The 24,886-nt window shown below is 40.1% G+C and overlaps 1 protein-coding gene across 2 annotated transcripts; it reads right to left on the reverse strand.

Moving 5' to 3' along the window:
• Positions 1–996: 996 nt before the first annotated feature.
• On the reverse strand, positions 997–24,856 carry PURG (purine rich element binding protein G). Of its 2 annotated transcripts, XM_050945056.1 has the most exons (3): positions 24,664–24,856; positions 22,662–23,483; positions 997–1,646 (listed from the first exon to the last, which is right to left on the reverse strand). In XM_050945056.1, exons 2-3 carry the CDS (start codon positions 23,468–23,470, stop codon positions 1,643–1,645), a joined length of 813 nt encoding a protein of 270 aa, XP_050801013.1. In that variant the 5' UTR covers positions 23,471–23,483; positions 24,664–24,856; the 3' UTR covers positions 997–1,642. The 2 variants fall into 2 exon arrangements, with proteins under 2 accessions (XP_050801013.1, XP_050801012.1); XM_050945055.1 differs by lacking the exon at positions 997–1,646 and having other exon boundaries at positions 18,769–23,483.
• Between the last annotated feature and the right edge of the window lie 30 nt (positions 24,857–24,886).

A 24,886-nucleotide genomic window follows, 5' to 3' on the forward strand; every position in this document is an offset into this window, starting at 1 on the left:
ATTTCTCTGAGGAACCATTCTAACATATCAACCCCTTGGGCAGCCTCAGACAGCAACCACTTAAAATAAAAGTCAGCCTGCCATAGAAATATTTCCTTCTCTCCCCCCACCCCCCCAATACTTGTGCCTGCTCAAGACTCAGGGGAATGATAAATTTTCTACACTTAAAATGCTACTTTAAATGGTGTTGAAGCCTTCGAGAGCTGGAAGCAAGTGCTACCCTCCCGCCCAACCAATTGGGAAGCTGGAATCTCCTATTTCCGGGGTGAAAAACCTCCCATTTCAAGAACTGCAGGGCTGGGAGATGGTAGACTTTAAACCCATGACATTTTAAGGTGTAGATGAGCTATTTAGTGTAGTCTGTAGAAGTTTTATGGTTCCATCTGAGCCCTACACTTTTAGACATGAGGAAATTATGCCACCCAGCATTTGGAGGTTGAACAATATAAAACCAACCCTGATTTAATTTTTTAATATTAATTAAAACATTTCCAAAATAGTTGTATGCATTGTGGCATATGAAATACATGGTGATGTAGTATAAAGGTTCTAACTGGCACTCATTTAAGTTGATCTGCATAATTGATTTGTTGCTTTACCACTAAGGTCATCCCCAGTCCAGGATGTTTCAGTGGTGAGGAAAGTGATTCCTACATAAAGCATATTGTAGAGTGTACAGAGATTTGAGATCCTTATGCATGAAGGACATAATAAAAATGTAAGATATAAGATTATGAGTGATTATGGGGTCATTTTAATTACATGCAATTTACTGCAATGAAAAAATGTTTCTTGCAGTGTAAGGGTGTCATGTGAAGAGGTAATTATCCATCCTTTCTAGTCCTAGCAGGTTTCTGTTTGAAGAAGTTTATTTACAAAATGTACATCTCTGTGCCTTGATGCAGTCATTACAGCCATTGAACTTGGGCCCAATCCTGCAAACCTTCACCATGGATTTCATTAGCAATTCTACAGGCAGAGGGCCTGCGGGATTGAGCCCTTAATCCATCTTCTGAATGGCAATGCCTTGTGATCCTGAATGGACTATACTCTAGGGTATACTTTTTCTCTGAACTTTTGAACGGCTTCAACTTCAAGTATGGTAAATCAAATGTTTGATTCAACTGATGCTAGTGGTCAAATGCAACATTTAGTATTGCTACAATGTATCATTTTGACATTCAGAAGTTCAGTTGAGAATAAAAAAATAAAAATGTGCATAAGAAAATCATGTTTAGATATTCTTAATAAGCAAGTGCCAGCTATGCATAAAAATAAGTAAAATTCTTAAGTTGGCTTGTAATTTTTTCACTTTTATTTGCAGCAAAGTTTAAATACTACATGACAAATGTAGCATTTTGTAGCTATACAAATATAACTGTCATGAAGGCCAAAAAAATGCCCATTTTTATACATGGTTCAGAAAATCAGTAATGGATGAAAAATGAATCTTTTCAGTAGTTCTGCAGAAAATAGCAGAAGGCACTCAAAGCACTGAAAACAATGTCTTTCCATTCAGCCCTGGACTGTCTGTGAAGCAGTGGAAGAGGCAAAAACAGCACACAAGCTTCTGCCATGATGATATCCAATATTCATCTTCATATCTTGCACACCCAGGAATGTTGGTGCAGTTATTAATAACTCATCTACAAAGTTGATGGAACGGTCCTATTTCAGTTAATGCCTCCTTGACTTTGTAAACACACAAGTCTTGGTCAAAGACCAAGGACCAACCTAGTGTCCTGGAGTACAGCTGTCCCAGTGAAGGACAGATTCAATCACTGGAATCCACGTATCATTATTGCTATGTGGCTCTGTGGACACTACCAAACATCAGCTCACTACTGCTGTATGGTCTGAGGCAATGGTGACTCCAAGTCACAGCAATCATCTAAGCACACTTGAAGTGCATTTTCTCCCAAGTTCAGAGCCTTTGTTCTCACTATTTCTGATACAGGAAGTATTTTATGCCTGCTAAGTGCCTCTCACCTCAGTCAGAGCAGTTTCAGGCTGAAAAATATATTCACAGGTCTTTTCTATAGATAGACATTTGTTGCTAGATATTTAGATTTGCCTCCAATGTTAGGAGACACATTCCTGAGGTGCTTGATGGCAGCTAAATGATATCAGTGCTTTGTACTTACAGTGACTTCCACCTGATGATATGAAAGCATTTTATGATTATTAATTAAGCTACAATGATGTGGGGGAATACATAAAGGTTATACAGAGATCATTTTACCTACTGCCAAAATGCTGCAACTTCTAGGATGGAGTGCAGCAGCTGCTTAACAGCACATGACAGCGCTACACAGAAGTATAGTGCAGATGCAATTTTATGTAATTGAAATTGCAGGGGGAATTAATTAGGCAAAATATAAATCACTTGAAATTCAGAAAGGAAACAGGGGCTAATCTCTGACAATGGTAAGTCATCAGGAGGCAGAACCTTCAGAAGCACAGCCCTCCGACACAATGTTGACATGAATGGCTCTCACCAATGATTATAACATTGGTTGAGGACTGACTCAGAGATAAGTGACAACTATTTAATCACAACCACTTCTTGTACCTTGTAGATAGTTCTCAGAGGTCTCCCACCAAATGATTAATGTTGGCCAAAATATTCTTCATGTGTGAAATCTGAAAGGAAGCGTGGTGCTGTGGGTAAGGCAGTTCTGCTTCCTTTGTCACCATGGGCAAGTAATCTCCATGTACCTCAGTTCCCATCTGTAAAATGGGGCTGATCCTTCCTTTTCCCCATACCCTTTGTCTGTCTTGTCCATTTAGGCTGTAAACTCTTCAGGGCAGGGACTCTCTCACAATGTGTGTGTACAGTACCTACCACAATGGGACCCTGATGTCACTTGAGACCTCTAGGTGGTACTATAATATAAATAGCCGCACAAAATGGTCTGGCTATGGGACATTTTGCCTGGCAAATCAAAGTCTTCTTAGTGGTGCATTAAGTCCTGTCACTCTTATATTGACCAACTGGCATTATGAACCAAAATATTTAACTGCTCTAATTTGATGAAGAAGTTTTAAAAATTCATACCACATCTACTCATAAGGTGTTACATACAATGCTGGTAAGATGCTCCAGACTGCCATGTCTTGCACAATATGCTAGTCCTCCTTCGTGAAAGTCTAGGAGACCATCTGCATGAAATCAGTGATAACACAGTGGCAAGAAGTTTAATGTATAAAAACAAGGGAGTAGCAAGCAGGAATAGGGACATGATTTTGACCTTGTATATGGCATTGGTGAGACCGATGCTGGAGTACTGCATTGGAGTTCTAGTGGCCACATGTTAAAATGTTGAAAAAGTGGAGAAGGTGCAGAAAGGAGCCACAAAAATGATTTGAAGGATGAAAACAAGGACAGGGAACTCCATTTGTTAAAGCTTATCAGAAGGAAGTCTGAGGGGAGACTTGATCAAGAACCAATGGGTGAAAGATAGACATATTCAAAGCAGAAATAAGGCACAAGTTTTCTTTACCACTAACCATTAGAACAAGCTACCAAGGAAAGTGATGGACTCCATGTCTTTATGTTTTCAGATCAAAGCTGGATGCCTTTTTGAAGATCTGCTTTAGTGAAATAAGTTATTGGGATCAATACAGGGTAACTTGGTGAAATTCTCTGGCCTGCGATATACATATCAGACTAGATGATCTAATGCTCTTTTCTGGCCTTAAAAAGCTATGAAACTATGGTACAAGTATACTACTACTGAGCCTGTATATTGTGGTGCACATTGTCAAAGCGCTATACAAACATTACTAAAAATGTGATTTGTTGAACACAGAATCTTGTCTGGAAATTTCACTGTGTGCTAGCATAATCCCTGTGCTAGCAGCAAAAGGCTGAGTGTGCAGAATTTGCAAAGTAACAGTCTCACATTAACCAGGTCTTAAAATATAGGATTATCTCCATGATGAACTAGGTTAAGTAAGGTTTGCCAAGGAATCAAACAAAGAGTCAACAATAAGGAAATCTATCACAGATTATTATTAGGGTTGGAAGGGACCTCAGGAGATCATCTCGTCCAACCCCCTGCTCAAAGCAGGACCAATCCCCAAATTGCCCCCTCAAGGATTGAACTCATAACAAGCCCCGTCCTTGGAATTTACTGAAGACTACAAACATATGACACACTGGATGAGATAGTCATATAGGATATGTAACCATATTCTATTGTGGAGGATATTATGATGTTTATATGCAAGACTTACACCTTAAACTGTCATTTTCAGATTAGAAACCAACCTCTGCAATAGCTTCCGCCAGGCTCATCATTGAAGCCTTAGTATATCATGTTCACTAGGGCCCCATTTCCTCCCATTTCTTTATTTACACAGACTTTACAGACACATTGGGGGTTCCCTTGAGCTCAGAGCCCCAGTACAACTGTCCTCCTTTCTTTCCCTTGTCAGCAGAGCCAGGTCTAGGCACCAGCAAACCAAGCACGTGCTTGGGGTGGCACAATTTCAGGCGCAAAATTCTTGTGTGCCCAGAGGAGGGTTTTTTTTTTTGTTTGTTTGTTTGTTTCAAAAGTTGCGCTCCTGGAGGTGTGTTTGTTGTTTTTTTTTTGCTTGGGGCAGCAAAAAACCTAGAGCCGGCCCTGCTTGTCGGCCATGGCTTCACCTCAGATGTTTGCTGAGTGATTGATACATAATGTCAACAGAGGTAATGGTGAAGTAAAGCCTATCAAGAAGCCATGAAGAACGCAAGACTGTGGAGATGCTGAGACAAAAATGCAGAAGAACGGCTGTCTCCTTTCCATAATCTCTGAGGATACGCAGAGCTGGCATCTTTTATAGAGCCATGCATTCTGCATTCTGGCAACTCATATAGAATGGCAGAAGCAAAATGTTGTTATTTGACAAACCCTGTTCCTACCAGAGTGGCTTTTCCTGGAACTCCACTGAACAGAACCTATTAAATTCTAAGGATATCTGTTCAGATCATCCCTGTCAACAATCTCCAGAGAATTTAAGGACTTGGGAGAAAATATGCAGTTGCCACCAATACATCTTAAACATAACAGTTTCTGTTGACTGCAGAATGAATTTCACTTAAGCCATAGTAACTGTAGTCATCATTATGGATTATTACTGACGTAATCAAGAATCCTTGATTTTCCTCTCATACACTGTAGTTAGAACTTGCAAATAAGCAGGTGGATTTTCAGCTGTCAGCTAGATAGCTTTCCCCACTCAATGGGGGGGCTAGGCTGCAAAATCTAAACATTAAAAAAAAGTGTAGCCCCTTGGTTGAGAAGAACTCCTTGACATGAAATGATGCAGCACCACGTTTCTGAGTTATGGAAGCTAATGGGTGCAGTGCTTGTGCCGCTGCCCACTGCTGTCTCAACCAGTAGCGGTATGAAAACAACAAGACATTGAAGAGTTTCACAGGAATCATCTATGGGAAAGCAACAAAATCAGCCACTAAAGGTACTCGGGGAATGACAGGAAACACTCAGAAGGCTGGGGGAGAGGAGGAGTGGAGAATCTCTCCTTGCAGCAGCTGGGGGCCAGGATAAGGGTAGAGGAGTGAAGCCATCAACTGCAGCATCCAAAATGGTTGGGGAGGGACAGAAGCCCAGCAAGGATGAACTGCCTTTGTCAAAAGGCTCGAGGAGGTTAGAGAGAGAGAGAGACTCTTCTCTTGTCCAATATATAAAGGAGAGTGGGATAGGAGCTTCAAGTTTATCAGACACCTCTGAGCTGAAGGTGGATATGAAAGAAACAGCCCAAAAGAAGAGCACGGGGTAGCATGCTAGGAATCTTAGCACTCTCCCTGTTCCCAGCAGTTAGAAGCAAAGGTTAGGCTTCCTAGTTGGAATACCACCCTTGGACCTCATTGCTTTCCCTCCCTAAAATCTTTATTGCCTCCTTACTCCTCCTTGAGAAATACTCCAAAGAAACCAAAATAAAGGAATAAAAGCTGTAATTGGAAACACATTTTACGTGAGCTCTGAACAGAAAGTGGGATGCCATCTCTTCAACCTTTGGAAGCCTTGATACCACAAACTGGCTTTAAAAGAATGTCACCTGAATATTTAAAATGTAAGGAATCAATTGAATTTATGATAAGTGACTTAAAAGCTACTGGGAATTTTTATTAAGAATGAAGGCCATAAATTAATGTCAGTTCTAGACTATATTTACACTCCACTAGCAATTTCTCTACAAGTTCTGAATCAAGTGAACACTAAATGTATAAACTCATCAGGTAACCTATCCAAAAGGCTGCACTACAGTACTGAAACCACTGAGACAAACACAACAGAAAGACGTCCCAACAGCCACTGCCAGTCACAAATCAACAACTTGAGACGCACACTTCTAAGGGAGAAACAAAGGTGTACTTCTGAAGAAGAAACATTCCAAAAGTCAGCTCTTTTGACTGGAAGACAACAGGTCACAATGTTGCCACGTTGTGGGTGAGAAGTGACTCTGCAAACAAACAATTTTTCCAAGCAAGACTCTAGAATAGCTGACTTTGGAGGTACATGTCTCAGAACACTGACTTAGGCGTAGCAAAGACACCAAATCGAGCAAGTGAAACCCCAGCCAGGACTTGGGAGAATTCATTAGGCATACCAAGAGGACCAATGGTTTGTTCACCCATAAATAACTTTTTTTAGCCCTAACAAAAATGCACGCTGGGCCTACCTGAGAAAGGAAAGATTGGTACTGTGACAAAGGACTGATTTTCAAAGAACAGTAACTTCTCTTCAAAGTGTTTATTTCTAAGTCAGGTTTATGCATTACAGAAAAGTCTAACTGGAACAATGAACCACTCAAATGAAATATGAGTTTCATATTATACACACACACAAAACTCATTAGTAGCTATAGAAATGAGCTACTACCATCAGCATGGTGATTGGAACAAAGAAGATAAGTGCATTGGAACAAAGAAGATAAGTGCGTTAGAAAAAAAAAAACTATTTTTCCTTTTCTTTCTTGTTTCTCCTTTATCTCCTGCAAAGGAATTGTTTTTATTTTGTTAAGTGTTTCTAAAATTTCATGTTTCCTTTTTCATGTTGGAATAGGTCAGGAATTTTCATTTAGCTAGTCAAGACATTTTTAATACAATTACGGTCACTGTACTAACAACATGATTCAAAACAAGAGAAAACTGTTTAAAAAGAAACTTGTTGCACCAAGTTAACATTTTTATGGGCACAGTATTTAAAGAGAACAATTTAGTTAAATGTCTTGGTTTGTTACAGGGACAATTACTCAGTAATTTTACTTTACTGCAATGAATTTCCTTTAAAAACAAAGGCACCCTTTTGGGGGGGTTAAGGCCTCTTTTTAAAATATTTAGTTATATTATTGTAGCTTTTTTTGATGGACTGAAAACAAATTATTTTAAACAGGTCTATTTTGTTAACAAGTATTCATTGAAACAAGGTTCCTTTGTGTGCCTTAATTTTTAGTAGGTGAATCCCACTTTGTCTGAATAAATTCAAAAATGGAAAATCTGTGACCTTTCGTACAAAATGAATAAACTGACGTGTCTGATCTGCAAACAGGTGAACAGTTCACTGGAACTTGGAGAGAAGCCCATTTTTAACAAGTAATGCATTAGGAGATTAGAAGATAAAAGGAGAACAGCTCATTGAACATGATTGGCAAGCAAAGGAATCCAAGAGCTGCACAATCAGATGTCAGACTGCTGAAGCTAATAGCAGAGACTGACTGCTGAAGCTAATAGGGGTGTGCTAACCTTTTCAATGTAATTGAGACGGTCTTCTATGTAATGTCTGAACTGGTGAAAGTTTCAGAAACACATTCTGCTCCTCAGGCACAATGGAGCTGTCAGGGTGAAGCTCATCTGTGTAGGAGACAGAGCTTTCTTGGGGCCATTCCAAGACTTTGGAATAAAATTCCCCAGCAGGTACCACAAACCTCACCACCTCCACTACTAGTGTAAGGTGCACTTCTTCATCCTACCTTCTCTGATATAAATATCCAGGTTACTATGTGTACATTGAAAATACAAAACATTATACTGCACATACAGCCGGGGACAGGACGAGAGAAAGAACAATCCTCATATGACAGATGCAGTCGCATGCTTAAATGCACATCTGAAAGGCACTCAAATATTATGGTGATGATGGCAATATCAAATAGAAGGAAATTTTATCTAATTTTATCTGCATTACGTTATCACATTACCTTGCTTTTTACACACACTGGATGAAAATTTGACTGAGGAGAATCCAATCAACTTTTCAACCCAGTTAGATTTTCTGGGAGGTTGAATTACAACCCCACCAAAAAATCAAAAACAAAACAAAAATCACCCCCACAGTTCAAATAAAAAAAATTCCTCATCTCATTGGATGAGCACTTGATTGTAAGGAGCCTTAGATGCAAGTTATTTGCGATTAAATTGTATGAAGCTCTGCACAGAAAAGACTATCTCCAAAGAGGTCATTAAAGGCAGTGTTTCCCCAAAAGTAGTTACAAAGGTGTGCTTGGCATAACTACCCCCAGGCTACCATCCTGTCAACTACTGGCTAACCTGGGTTACACATGAAACATGCTGCAAAATGAAACACACACACTTTTTGAACAAGCAGTATAACACAGTATATCACTTGAGACCCAGCAAGAGTTGCCTAAAGCAGTTTTTTGGAAGAAGCGGAGACTCAACTGTAAAGTTGGAAAGCTAATGGGTGATATCCTGGCCACAACGAAGCTTATGTCAAAACTCCACAACTTCTGTGGAAGCCAGGATTTCACCCAATGAGTTCAATGTAAATTGCTTCCAATTGTCAATCAGATCAGCCAGTAGTATGGTCACTTTTTGAAAATCCTGAATTAGTTACAATAATATTCTTAAAGAAAAGTCATTGTTTGCTGGTCTATCAGAAAAGAACATTTTTTTTCCCCTATCAAAAACCTTGGTTTAATGTCAGATGCCTTTTTAAGGCTCCTGACACTCAAGATATCACATTCCTAACTGAAAGCAGCTCAAAGACAGATGAGTATGCTCGAGGGAACAACAACCATAAAAAAAATGCACAGGTCAATCTACAGCAAGCAGAGAAAATTGTTAGATGCGAGTTATTTGATGAAATTGTATAAAGCTCTGCACAGAAGAGTATCTCCAAAGAGGTCATTAAAGGTAGTGTTTCCCCAAAAGTAGTTAAAAAGAGTTGGTCTGCTTAGCATAACCACTCCCATGCCACCATGTTTTCCAATCAACTACTGGCTATATTCTGTGGTACATGTGAACCAAGCTGCAAAATGAAACTATAGAAAGATAGATCATGAACATGCAGTGTGCACACCTAATACACCTACATAAAAATTGAACCTAAAATTGTGAGTATTTAGGGTCCAAGACCCTAACATTTCCCCTTTGTTTTAAAGCAAGGCTTTTATTAAGTTGGGATTTCTATGGGTTTATTTGTATGCTGTTTCTATAGTGTAAGATCCAACCAGCAGAACGTGGAAATTCTGCAAGGTCAGTAGAGCTGTTGAATTAGCCAATGTTGTCTGCTTGGGAATTTTTTTCTCTTAAGACCAGCAGCTGTGAAACTAGAGTAGTTGCAAGCGGGGGGCCTCAGAAGTGAATGCTTCAGTTTTAACTTTTATACTAGCTTTGCATTTTTTTTAACTATTTTTGAAAAAATTTAAATATATTTTTGCAAGATGGTACTAAAAAACGATCTTGGTGGATCTCATGACCAAGAACAGCTGATGTGAATGGACTCTGTCTGTCCGTATCTTAGAATGGGTTTGGCTCCTACACCCATTGAAATCAATGGCAAAGCTCCCCATGATCTTAATGGTGCAGATTCAAGGGCAGAGTTTGCGGCTCTGCCGAGTAACTGATTGGCCATACATTGGCAGCTCTACTGACCTTGCAGAATTTCCAAGCCAACAGTTAACTGAAATGGGGAGATTCTTCACTTCAAAAAACTGATCTAACCAAAAACCAATGGATGATGCCAGTAACATGAGAGGGGAAGTACCCATTACAAGTTGCCAATGAATTCCTGAAGAGTAGGTATGTGGGGAGAAGCTAACCAGGACACCATCTTAAAAAATGATGGAAAAAAGTGCAACTGGGTTGCTTCTAGATTACGGGCAATGTGATGCCACCACTCCTGACAAGAAAGGCTGTGATTTCTTCATCCCCGGGCCTGGCCACCAAAGGGAGTACTCCAACATCTTGGGACTTCTAAGATTTAACACCTACAAGCAAGCAGTTTCTAGCCAGCAAGCATGTCTGTCAACATTAACCAGCTATGACAAGAAAACAACAGGCTAATCTTTTCAACAGCAGTATTAGCTTCTTCCAAACCTGCATGAAAACTCCAGAGTTGCAACCACCATCTTGCCCAAGTATGAAACTTCTTTGCCCTTCAGATTACTAAATAGTTTACTCCTCAGTTTAAATAATCTAGAAGGTTTTGGCATACATGAGGAGGTCTATACTAAAAAAAAAAATCCTCACACAAATCTTTACATTCTCCCTAGAAATTGCACTGACACAAACATTTACCCTTTACATGCTGGAGAAATTCTGTGATGTCTTGAACATACAGTTTATCCAACCACATTATTTCTGCAGTCAGATCATTGCCAGGTCCGTCATTAGTGGGATTTGGAAAGGCTGATTTACAAGAAGAAATTTTTTTTCACCAAACAAAATACTCCTGATTAAACACAAGACTTTCACTATCTGCGGAGGAGAGCATACAGATAATATGGCAATGTAACCTGAACTCACAAATGCTGGCACAATCTGAATGAGCTTCGAACAGTTAAAAATGGGGTAAATTGAAAATTTTTTGACACCCATAAGACAGCACGGTAAAGTCAATACTTCATCTCTGAAAATCATAGGGAGGAGCAACAGTTAGGAAGACTCCAGCCTTTTTTGTGCATTATAATAAAGGGAGCTAGACCCATATAATTAGTTTGCCTAACACCTTCCATTATAAGAGATTCTCATAACCTTTTCTGAGAGGTTCTCGTACCTCCATTGTTTGCAGCAGGTCTTTAAAATTCAGCCAGGGAATACCCTTAGGCTAGTGAAGTGCCTTTTCTTTGTCCTATTAAGTTATGTTAAAAAGCACTATTTGCTGGCTGTGGTTTGTATCCCTCAGAAAAAAATTGGCAGTTAAAAGAACATTAAAATTGAACAGTCAAGTGCTCAAAATGTAGGAAATACCAGAATTAAGGTTGCCTGTGCAACCTAAATTCAGCCCTCTTGTGCATATTCAGGTGAATGCAGTCTTTAATTCATAATATCAGACTATTTTTCCCCCCCAAAGAAGCTCTTCCTCATTCAGTGCACAGCATGTTTGGGAATGAGGCAGCTACTGTTTTTATAGTCATCATTCCACGTATGACACCACACCTATTTTATTGCACACACTCTAATCCTGCAATGAATCTTGGAGTTTTCCCTGTCACTCATCGCAGTAGTATCTGAGTGCTTTGCAAACATTAATGAATATATCTTCACAACACCTCTGTGAAGTAGTAAGAGATTTTTCCCCTCATTTTACAAATGGGTAACTGAGGCACAGACAGAATAAAGCCAAAATTGTCAGGTGTTCATTACTTTTAAGTATCCAACTTGAGACACTTATGTTTCAGAAGATGAAACAATGTTATAGCACAGAATACAGGTCCCATTGACCTCAGTTGTAACTGTGCTCAGCACTTCCACAAATCAGGCCCCAGGTGTTTCTCAGTGGGCACCCTGAGAATGGTGAACACAGTTAATGAACACCTGTGAAAAGTTTAGCGTAAGTGACTCACAGAGAATTGCACAGGAACTCTCTGGCAGAGGCAGGGATAGACACCAATTCTAGTCCAGCATTCAGCTGGACTACCCTTTTTCTTCTTGAAATCCTCTGCCTCACCCACTACACATCTTCCAATTTCTGCAACAAATGAGCCAGGGGTCCAACAGACAACATTCTCCTTCACTGCAAAACCCTGATTCATTCCCTGTCCACCGTCCATCTTGTGCACTGAATGAAGCAAGGTCCTACTGAAACAAATGACCATGTAGACGCATAGACTCTAGGACTGGAAGGGACCTCGAGAGGTCATCGAGTCCAGTCCCCTGCCCTCATGGCAGGACCAAATACTGTCTAGACCATCCCTAATAGACATTTATCTAACCTACTCTTAAATATCTCCAGAGATGGAGATTCCACAACTTCCCTAGGCAATCTATTCCAGTGTTTAACTACCCTGACAGTTAGGAACTTTTTCCTAATGTCCAATCTAAATCTCCCTTGCTGCAGTTTAAGCCCATTGCTTCTTGTTCTATCATTGGAGGCTAAGGTGAACAAGTTTTCTCCCTCCTCCAGATGACACCCTTTTAGATACCTGAAAACTGCTATCATGTCCCCTCTCAGTCTTCTCTTTTCCAAACTAAACAAACCCAATTCCTTCAGCCTTCCTTCATAGGTCATGTTCTCAAGACCTTTAATCATTCTCGTTGCTCTTCTCTGGACCCTCTCCAATTTCTCCACATCTTTCTTGAAATGCGGTGCCCAGAACTGGACACAATACTCCAGGTGAGGCCTAACCAGTGCAGAGTAAAGTGGAAGAATGACTTCTCGTGTCTTGTTTACAACACACCTGTTAATGCATCCCAGAATCACGTTTGCTTTTTTTGCAACAATATCACACTGTTGACTCATATTAAGCTTGTGGTCTACTATGACCCCTAGATCTCTTTCAGCCATACTCCTTCCTAGACAGTCTCTTCCCATTCTGTATGTGTGAAACTGATTGTTCCTTCCTAAGTGGAGCACTTTGCATTTATCTTTATTGAACTTCATCCTGTTTACCTCAGACCATTTCTCCAATTTGTCCAGATCATTTTGAATTTTGACCCTGTCCTCCAAAGCAGTTGCAATCCCTCCCAGTTTGGTATCGTCCGCAAACTTAATAAGTGTACTTTCTATGCCAACATCTAAATCATTGATGAAGATATTGAACAGAACCGGTCCCAAAACAGACCCCTGCGGAACCCCACTTGTTATACCTTTCCAGCAGGATTGGGAGCCATTAATAACTACTCTCTGAGTATGGTTATCCAGCCAGTTACGCACCCACCTTATAGTAGCCCCATCTAAATTGTACTTTCCTAGCTTATCTATAAGAATATCATGTGAGACTGTATCAAATGCTTTACTAAAGTCTAGGTATATCACATCCACCGCTTCTCCCTTATCCACAAGCCTCGTTATCCTATCAAAGAAAGCTATCAGATTAGTTTGACACGATTTGTTCTTTACAAATCCATGCTGGCTATTCCCTATCACCTTACCATCTTCCAGGTGTTTGCAGATGATTTCTTTGATTACCTGCTCCATTATCTTCCCTGGCACAGAAGTTAAACTAACTGGTCTGTAGTTTCCTGGGTTGTTTTTATTTCCCTTTTTATAGATGGGCACTATATTTGCCCCCTTCCAGTCTTCTGGAATCTCCCTCGTCTCCCAAGATTTCCCAAAGATAATAGCTAGAGGCTCAGATACCTCTTCTATTAACTCCTTGAGTATTCTAGGATGCATTTCATCAGGCCCTGGTGACTTGCAGGCATCTAACATTTCTAAGTGATTTTTTACTTGCTCTTTCCTTATTTTCTCTTCTAAACCTACCCTCTTCCCATAAGCATTCACTATACTAGACATTCCTTCAGACTTCTCAGTGAAGACCGAAACAAAGAAGTCATTAAGCATCTCTGCCATTTCCAAGTCTCCCGTTACTGTTTCCCCCTCCTCATTGAGCAGTGGGCCCACCCTGTCCTTAGTCTTCCTCTTGCTTCTAATGTAATTAAAGACTATCAAAATGTACACACACAAGGCTGCCAACTAGCATGTGCAACCTTAATTCTGCCATTTCTTAACTTTTGAGTACTTGACTTTGCAATCCTAACATTCTCGTACTGTAAATCTTTTAAAAAATGGAATTGCCTATATTTAAAAAAAAACAAACCCAAAATTCCATCTTTTGGAACCTTATGACTCCCCAACTTGGGTCAGCAACAGGGCTGGGACTTTTAAATCCATCACACAGACCTCCACCACTTGGGCTAATGGAGTAACTGGTAGCAGTAGTAGGCTGTTATCCTCTATGCGGACTACAGCGTTTGAGGGGAATGAGACACACACTTCGCAATGGGTTACATAACTGTTTAGTGATAGAAGAATGCTGGGTTCAAATTCCAACTTCGAGAAAGAGTGTGGTCTATTGGTAACTAATCCTTCTGCTCCTATCCCTCCCATTCTCCTGCAGGCCGCTTCTGTTCCTGTCCCCCTCTGCTCCTCTTCAACAGAATGTGTTAAGAATGTAATTTGACAAGTATTTGTATGGATTTAAGGTTGACCCCAAACACTGAGTGCATATATTGCTGGATATTTTAATCAATCAGTTAATAGAAATCATGTTGTGTCACCATTCTGAGTGTAAATACTTTTTTTGCATTAACAATTAAATGTTTTCATAGTAAAGAAAAGCTTGCTATTTGCAATATGTACCGAACATACCTGATTTAATAAAAAAAAAAATCTACTTGCTAGAATTTTTAGCATACTATTGAATATCGACATATTGTTAACATCCTGCCCTCTCAATCTCTCTCACACACTCTTCCTCCCCTCCACCTCCCAGTATGTTTGTGTATTTTTATAAATATTATATAGGTGTGTGTGTGGAAAGCTTCAAGGTCAGAAGTCTTAGAGTAACTGATATGCACTTCTCTTCCTCTCTTGGCTGAATCTATCCATTTTAAAGTTCTCTTGTTTGTGATCCATATGGTGCATAGATTGAAATTCACATACTTATGCCATGAAACATCCCTCTGCCCACTGGGTGAATTTCACCCAGTGATTAAGAAGCCAGTTTAATTGGTAGTATTCAAATTAACAACCCAAATCCACGAGCTGCATGATTTTCTGAGTTTAATATTAAATACAGGTAATGTAGGAGAGGTTTGATACATTTTTAAATCAGATGTATTTGCAAAAGTTTAAAGGGGCATCTTTCTAGGTTGGTTTCACCTCCCAGTTTCCATCAAAAAGAAGCCTGTCAAACAGGAAAAAGAAATAAAAATGTGTATCATAGAACGGACAAGAAAGGGCTGAAAAGATAAGAAATAAACTTACTGTAAAAAAGTCTTGATTCCAACAAATAAAAAAAACATGACAGGCTTTGGTCATATACTTAAAATTATTAAACAGTGCTTGGTATAACTATTTAATTGTATTAACCCACCGAAATGCTGTGTTTACATCAAACTGTTCTCAATGCTTCAAACTGATGTTTTGACATTCCTAGAAAATCAGCTATTATTGAAGCTGAGACTTTTTTTTTTTAAGCATTTTTTAAAACGCTGATTTAATTTAGAACCTCTTATGAGCTCAGCCAGGCACATTCTCTTACATGGAGAAACTATGATACCATAAACATGATGCATAGCACAAAATAAGAAAATGCTTTCAATGTTACTTGACTCCATGGCTAAATGTTTGCCCCAGCTGAGTACTGATGACCTTTCTTATGCCCATTAGACAGACAGTATTTGAACTGCAAATTGTTGCTTCTGGGTAAAATCCTGGCCTCATTGATATCAGTGACAAAAACTCCTGTTGACTTCACTAGGGCCAGGATGTCTTCTTTGTTATTCATTCAGCTGGCTATTTTATTCTACTCCAGAAGCTCCACCATTTCAATAAGTGGAACTCTATCAAAAACATACCCTTTCAGCTACATTATATTTAACAGTTTTTCTAGTTTACCAAAAATATCACTTGTTATGTGTTCAAGTTACCGCATCAGATGGAACTTCAGGATAACAAACACTGGAACTCCAGCAGGGTTGTAAACCCTCCAGGATTGTCCTGGAGTCTTCTTATGTCATGTGATGAAACCTCCAGGAATACGTCCAGCTAAGATTGGCAACCCTAAACTCCAGTGATAAAAGTTTGCTAGGTCTTGGTATTTTTAAAATACTACTCTCCTGTATATGTATAAGTACAGGTGGTACAGAGACCTCAGGTGTGGTAAGGTTTTCATGAAAAGCACTTGGTTATAGTGAGAGCCGTTAATCCCATAACATTTAATAGGCTGTCACCAACATTTAGAGCTTCCACAGATTTGTATTTATTTATTTGTTTAAAAACAGCTGGGCTAAAAGCCTGTTTTTAATATTTCAAAATACCTGATCCCAGGAATGTCCTGTCTCCTAACATGCATGCTTTTATTCTGTGACCCTACAAATTCTGCCATAAACAAAGTCAGAAACTAAGATTTAATAGTGCTAATAGACTCCTAACATAATAATGAACTGCAAGCAGTTGCCATGTAAAGAGAAATCTTTACAAGAATTGTAGTCAGATGTAGGTTTTGGTTCTCTAAACAAACAAAAAAATCTGATGAATAAATCTTATGCTACTGTCCGATAATTATACTTGCTTACTTTTCGTTTTTTGTAGCAGTACACTAAAATGTTAATGACTCCAGATGAAGGCAAAAGGACAATAAGAGTACCTTAGACAGTATCAATAATGTAAAATATCTATATCCATTACTGATTGAGAATACACAGTACAACTATAACTGCAGATTAAGGTCTCCAAACTCAAATACAACTTTTGATACAGTAGTACCCAACTGCTCATAAAGATGGTATTCACAAATTGGCCCAATCCTGTTCCCACTGAAGTCACTAGAAAAATTCCCATCTGCCTCAATAGGATCAGGATATGAGACAAAACTTAAAGGCAAAAGAGCTACTATCAAAAATAATTATTTTATGGGCCCTATTCTGTAATCCTTAGTCATGTGACTACTAGCATTGGGATGTCAGCTTCAGCAAAAGTTGCAGGACTAGGACTTCATTTGTATTTAAAATTGTGACTATGCCTGTCCATGTATTTGACATGTACACTATTACAAATACATGCACACATATACTTGATCCATAAATACTTTGCTCTAATTCTAGGATTTCTGTTGATAGCATGTGTATATAAGAAAATACTTCAACTTGTTTGTGGCTGGCATTTTATATGTAGTGTACTTTTTCATTTCTCACCTAACTAAAGAAAACTGTTCCAGATCTGAATTATTAAAAAAGCATATAGGAAAGACAAGGTGATTTTTAAAAGCCATGACACAGAAGGATTAAGATATTTTCACCTTAGAGGAAATAGCATAGAAAATAAAATGCAAGATGTATAGTTTTTTTAGGACTTATTTTGTAGATTTCATATATATTGTATTTACAAGAAACATATGTACTGTTGCAATGGGACTATAGCCTGCTTACTAACTCATTTTCCACACTGTGAAGACACTGTACAGTGAAAAACAAACAACAAAATAAATGCATTTCCATTGCACAAAATTACTACACTTTTGGTTAAAAGGGTTGTTAGTCAAGCAAGTAACAGTTCTCCTAATTCTCCTCCCCACAGAATTTAAGTAATTTTAATAAGCCACTGAAGAAAAAGGATGCAGCCATTTGACTAAAATACATTTAGCAGAAAAAGAACATTAAAATTGTTTTTGGTAATTTTGTTTGAGCCTTTACACAAATAAACCTGTTTTAAACTCTTCTAGCAGCATATTTGGGATTTTACATTTATCCTAACTAAAGATTTGGGGATTTAAAGACAGATTTGAAACACTATGGCAGCTAACAGTAAACCAGCAAACAGAGCTGCCAGTAAAGCCTAAGACTATTTATTTCACGAGACACCTTGAAATAAGGTTTTATTTTTTTCTCATATTTTTCCTTCAGCTCTACTGAGAGTCATATACCATCCCCTTCTCCACCAAACTTCAAATAAATAATACATCAAAACATTTAAATGCAGTAATCTTAAAAGGGATGCAATAAATAATATATGTAACGGCTCTCAGTGAAATAACACATTTAACCAAACTGTGTTCCAGGCAGAAACTGATTTGTAAGTCCCATTTTTAAACTGTGAACTTCAGATAAATATATTATTTCACTTTGAGCTACTGTGGATTTACAATATACACGTACTGGATTTATACATATTAAATACACATATGAAGCACTTATGATAAAGAGCAGATTGCTAATATATTGAAGCACAGTTTCTTTCTGGATAAAGTACACACATCGTTGATATTTATATTAAACGTGTATTTCAAGTTTTGTTACATTAAAATAGATTCCCCACTCTCAGGTGCAGGAGTAAATGTTGCTGCTTCTGAAAGTCCCTAATCAAGAATTTCTTTTAAGTTTGCTATGTTCTCTGTATTTCATGAAATTTGACAGTCTACTTGGTCACAGGTGGTGAGATGTCCTACACAGTGCCATGGTGGTGAACTTTACCATTCTAGTGCGGGTAATGTTCCAACTCTTCCATAGCACCATTACAACCAACAACATACTATATCTGTACTTTAACAAGAAAGGAAGTTTACACGCTATGGCTGGATTCAATACAAACTGGCTAGTTTCAATACCACAGAAGCGCACCCAATCCCCCCCACTACTCCACATCAACATTTCTGGGATTATGAGGGCTTCTGTGACAGCGAAGTGTCACAGAAAGCTAAGTGAGATGGAATTACTGAACTCAGCTCTATAAAGATTATGAGTACAAAACATAGCTATACATTCATTACAAAATATCTGGAGCCTGATCTTCAACCCACAACTTCAAATAAAGTTAATTGGAGTTGAGGGTGCTATGCTACCTCGGGGCGGGGGAGGGGGAGGGAATCAGACTTGTGGTTTTGAAAGGACTTTTAATAGTGCCTGCCTTCTCTACCATACCATTGTAACTGGATCAAGTGATTACAACAGAGCTCTGACAGACGTGCATGCAGGAGGCCACCTCTTACAGATTTAGGCTATATATTACTGAAACACATCCTACCAAACTAATAGCAGAAATGTGCTTCTATTATTTACAAAATAAAGTGCATTATTATTTAATTATAGAACTGACAGACTTTCTGCCTGGACCACACAGCTTTAAAACAGAGGTGAGGGCTTTAATGTAAAATTCTCTCATGAGAACCTATTAATTCAAGAGATTCAGACTGATGCTTTTCACCCTGTCCTCTTAGAATTGTTTTTGGCCATGCTCTTTAGTGCAAACAAGCTTGTGTTTTTCTCAAGTTTAAGGGTCAGGCAGTTTTAGGGCTTAAAGAATGACAATCTATTTAGAATGCACTGGGAATTCAATATTCCTTTGTGTTATAATGGCCCTTCTGCACATAAGCAGCATAATACTGCTGCTCTCTAAAGCTGGGAACACACTGCCAAAAATAATGAGGAACCCGTTTCCAAATGTAACCAATGTAGGTTTGCATTTCTATATTTTGAGTTTGTTAATGTTATGCTTGGATCATAGTATTTGCAATCAGTGCGTTACATTTCTATGGAAAACCAGTAGTCAGTGCTTTAACTGGTGATAGCCGGCTCAAGTGTCGTCCCGGATACTCAGGTGCGTATCACCCTGTGAGAGTAAGTGCATTAGCTGGTTTTACAAAATACAGGCAACACTTACTTGTGTATCAGAGCTGAGAATTGAGCTTGTACAGCAGCCAGATACTGACTTCCTGGGGTAATAGTTACAATACATCAATGCATTTCTGAAGGCCAATTAATAAATACAGGAAACCTAATTATGAAGCAGTGATGTAAACTGATACCGGTCTACATCTTCACTGGAGCACTTTCAATAGCTAAGACATAGGCTAGCTCTAATTCTCCAAAATGGCAACTTGATAACAATAACAATGCCACTTTGCACCTGTTTGTTTTTTAAACCTGTAAAGGAAATGTATTTTTTTAAAATTACTAAATTACTTGCACAATTAAAATATTTTTCTCCATTAAGAGCAAAAGAACACACGGAATGCAAGATTATCTGCATTGCACATATTACGGAGGAACAATTCCAGTGAATGAGCTTTTTATATCAAGTGATGCAAACATTATTTTAGACTGGAAGATGCTGAGTGTAGAGGGGAAAACCCACGTGGAGATGGAGTGCAAAGGGAGAAGGGAGCAGAAAAAGTTCTTACATTCATAGTTCCAGATTGCTGGAAGTTTTGACAAGTTCATCACTACTTTAGACACTGTCATGGGCAGCGGCAATCAGTGAGATGGTAATTTAGGCATTGATGAATCATTCACTAATATTCTGCTATCAAGCCAACAACAGTATAAATCGTTATTTTAGTATGATTTGTGACTTCTTAAAACATCTTTTTTTTTTTTAGTACTTCACTATCCAATAGGAACCATTAGTCCTAGGACTAAGGTTATAACCATCAATTGCTTGGTCGTGGCCCAAATGGCCCATCAGCAATTCAAGTGACCAAATAAGAAAATTTTGCTTTGGATTAGAAAATATCTGAAACAGCAATCTATACATTGGTGATTAGTTTATGGTATTTTTTTTTTACCACTAGGCCAACTGGTTGTTAGCTCTAAGGAAATCACCTAAAACAGTGAAATTAACTTCTTTACATCTATTCTTTTCTGTCACAGGCATAACAGGTTCCTAATAGTTCTTTGGCGACTTTGGTGCAAGCTTTTTTGTAGTTTGATCATTTTTAGCATCCAAACTAAAGGCCAGATTATTCACTTAAACTCCACATACAGTCCTTCCTGATATTACTAATGGTATATCAGATCAAAACATGATAAGGTGTTTGAATTTAGTGTGGCCTTCAAGTGTGCAGGCAGATTAAAATTAAGACTGGAGACAATTTTGGGGGGCAGATAAGTGTGTTAGCAGATTAAAATTTACTGTTCGGATTAAAAGATAGCTGGCCCTATGCACACTTAGCTACTTCATTAAAAAACATGATTTGGGTGGTGATAAATTTCTGTAGATATACAGTAGCAGTTTAAAAAATATACATAAAAAGGTAGGCAAAATGGAGTCTCTAAGCAAGGGATTTATAGCCCAATCCAACTCCCATTGATTTCAGTGAGAGATGAATTGGCCCCTAAATGCTGAAAAATTTCTTCATAAAAATAAATCTGTTTTTGCTTTGAGATCCAAAAGCATTTAGATTATTCTATGTCCCCTTTCTATCTCAACCCTCCTGAACAGATAATGCTACACATTTCCCCTCCAGGCAGAGTATTTGGATTTCAAGGCAGCAATCTGGGGGAAGATGCAGCTCCATAGTCTTCAAGGGGACTTCACGCAGGCCTAACAGTCTGCCCACGTGATTCAAATTGCAGGATCATGGCCACAGCTTTAACATGGTGGGGAAGGAGTGATGGAGGTGGGGGCATAGATATAATCTTGGAATACTGAAACCTATAAAAAGAATAAATTTGTAATGGAAATGCTGACACAGCTTTAGCCATAGCATTGTAAATGTGCTACCAATAAGTATGAAATTAGAGAAGCATTTTTATACCAATTAAGTCATGCACCAAACTCTCCCAAAGATTTTTCCTCAAAGCAGAAGGACAAAATCAGAAGCTATCCTCATACTTTTAATATCATACCCGTGTTACTCATAAAATTGGGAGAAAACCCTGGACACCCACTTGTAACAATCATTCAGCCACCAAAATGCCCACTTCCCAGCTCCTTGTTAGAGCCCCCCAAACCACCAATAATATAAAAATAGTTTTTGAAATTTTGAGAGTACATTAAAAAAATCCTCAACCTTACATGATGTAATATGTAGATGAAGAATGGATTATTTTCATTAATTTGGGATAACCCATCACAATTCAAACACAGATTTACTTTTCTGTGGCACTCAAATTTTTTGGTTACCACAGAACTATTAAGCTAAGAAATTAATATTCCACTCTTTGACAATCCTTTATAAAGGCTTGACCTGCTATCGAGAGTTTATCCATAAAGAACATTGCTTAAAATTCAGCAACTAGTGAACACTGATTTATAATTTCTACCTTTCCTCGTATAAGTAGATAAAATGCATACAAAGTCAATTTCTGTGGTAAATGACCTGTAGTTAAGCGTTTCAGATTTTAACTCAGCATGGACAATATTTAGTTCTGGAAAACCCATCATAAACAGAAACCAATACTTTTCAGCATAAGGTACGTCTGGCTTTTTTGTATCATGTTCTCGTGCAACACAAGCCTTACCTAGACTATTTAAAGGTCAGAATGTCAGATTTTTGTGCTGATATGCATACTTTCATAGCCTTCAACACTTGAAACAGCTGATTCATTTAGATTTGGGAGGCTGATATTCCAATAGGAATTAGAGAGATGTGTTGGGTGTCATTTAACATAACCAGACTTCAGAAGTATTATATACTGGAGTTATTACTAACAACAGGAAAAGGACTTGCAAAAAAATGAGGGGCAACTTCTTCAGACTACTAAATATTCAAACTACCTTCAGTCAATTTATGGTTTTCTGTTTTGCCTGACAACCAGTTCAAATGCACTCTATTCCAGACCCTCTTGCTCTTCACCACTGTCACCTGTGACATCCATTCTTTTCTCTTTATGGCTGTTGTAAATTCTCCTCATTTCTTCTTCATACTTGATAAAGTTTTCCCCAAACCTTGTCCACGCTTTATACGGGACAGTGATGGTGTTACGGTAAGGTGGTCTCACCTCACTTACCTTCAAAAAAATGCCATACCTGTTAGATCCCACATCAAAGTAGAACCGCTTGTTATCCACCCTGAAGGAAGTCCCCTCTGGAAGCTCAAGGGGTTCATCACCCCCACCTCGTCGTTCTTCTATATCTCCCTCCCCATATTCTTCAATTAGCTGGACCAAAGCATCCCTGAATTCAATCATCCCTTGGGCTGGAAGGACAATAGTCTGTTCCTGTCCCAAATTGTGGCCAAAATAACCTATCATGCCCGGTCCTCTAATCATGGTTTGTCTAATCCTTAAGAAACGCCCACGTTGATTCTCCTTCAGGTCGAGATAATACTTCCTGTTGTCTCTTTCTATATATTCAGTTTTCAGGACACTGTGAGGATGCTCTTCTGATTCAACAGATGCTGGAGGCGAAAGCAGATGATGCTGTTGCCGCCTTCTCAAATCTTGCTCTTTACCATTACTGTGTTCATGTCTATGACTATGGCTGCCTTTGAGGCCCAAATGGGCATAGTGCTCTATGAAATCTCCCAGATAATCCTTCAGCTCAGCAGCCACAGACAAGGAGAGAGTCAGTTTGCTTTTCCTGATATTTTCCTGCCTGCCTCTTCCTATCCAGACCTCCGCTATCTTCAGGAAGCGGCCTCTGGAACTCTGCTTCACATCCAGATAAAATCGCTTTTTTTGGATGTCCACCCTTTTGGAGGCTAGCTCCTGGATCTCCATGCAGCCCCCCTGAGAGGAGGCAGGATAGTGATACTGCTGTTGAGACTGGGAGTAAATGCTCCTGTGGAGGCTGGAGCCCCCCCCACTCCTTTCTCCTCCTCCTCTCCCCCTCTCCATCTTTACCCGTCAGCTGGAAATAACAAATATATAAACAGACACAGACCTTAATATCAATGTCAGGAACCTGCGCTACTTCTCAACAAATCTCTGCTCAGTGTTACTTTCCCCACAAAGATGCTTGCACCCCAGTCTCCTACTATGACACTCAGCAACATGGGAAGAGATCCCAATCTCCGTGACTGCTTCTATCCTTCCACGTTGCGTGTAACCTTCAAACTTCCTCCAATAACCATCCCGTCACAGCCCCCATCACTACTACCCTCCCACCAACAGCCACCTCACAACCCCCCTTCCCTGATAATCATCTCTATAGCCCCATTCTGTCACACTCTCCCCAATAACTGTCTACCCATAGTGCCACTAATCTCCACCATTATAGCCTCCAGGACTGAGGGATTCCCCAGGAGACTGGGTGTCACCAGCATAGCACCATTCTACTGCCAAACAGTCCTGTGTAATTCCCCCCAGCCCTACCACTCTACTACCCTCTAGTTTGTCCCTAGATGCAGCCTCCAGTAAACCCCCATCAAGCCCCCCTTTCTCTCAGTGATGGGGGCCCCAACCACCCAACAGCCATGGTACGGCAGACCAGCCCCCCAGTGACCCCTTTCCCCCAGGCTGCAGCACCCCATTGAACCCCCACTCCCTGTGACTCCTTCCCCAAAGCCATAGTGCTCCACTGAACCCCCACTCTCCATGACCCTCTCCCCCACCCCGTAGCCCCCCACTGAACCCCCACTCTCCATGACCCTCTCCCCCACCCCGTAGCCCCCCACTCTCCATGACCCTCTCCCCCACCCCGTAGCCCCCCACTGAACCCCCACTGCCCGTGACCCTCTCCCCCACCCCATAGCCCCCCACTGAACCCCCACTGCTCATGACCCTCTCCCCCACCCCGCAGCCCCCCACTGAACCTCCATTCCCCGTGACCTCCTCCCTCAATCCGCAGCCCCCCACTGAACCCCCACTCCTCATGACCCCCTCCCTCAATCCGCAGCCCCCCACTGAACCCCCACTCCTCGTGACCCCCTCCCCCATCCCGCAGCCCCCCAATGAACCTCCATTCCCCGTGACCTCCTCCCCCACCCCGCAGCCCCCCACTGAACACCCACTGGCCGTGACCCCCTCCCCCACTGAGCCCGCACTGGCCGTGCCCCCAGCCCCCGTTGCTAGGCGAAGGGGACACTTACTCCATTGCTGCAATTGCCCTTCACCAACCGCCGCCTCCGGCCGCCGCTCCCGGCCGCCGCGCACAGTCCCGCCTGGAACCGGGAAGGAGCATCCCCCGCAGGCCCCGCGGCCGACTCCACTCCGCCGAAAAACACGGCGGCAGAACACAGCGCCACAGGCTTGGGGGATGGAGCTGGCGCCGCTCTCCCAGGTACCGAGCCGACCCTTAAACTACAACCCCCA

The sequence above is a fragment of the Gopherus flavomarginatus genome, chromosome 3, assembly GCF_025201925.1.
Source record: "Gopherus flavomarginatus isolate rGopFla2 chromosome 3, rGopFla2.mat.asm, whole genome shotgun sequence".
Classification (NCBI taxonomy): Eukaryota; Metazoa; Chordata; order Testudines; family Testudinidae; genus Gopherus; species Gopherus flavomarginatus.

Bases quoted from the DNA above. Each gene is read 5' to 3' on its own strand.
- PURG (XM_050945055.1), bottom strand. From the start codon at position 23,470: ATGGAGAGGGGGAGAGGAGGAGGAGAAAGGAGTGGGGGGGGCTCCAGC.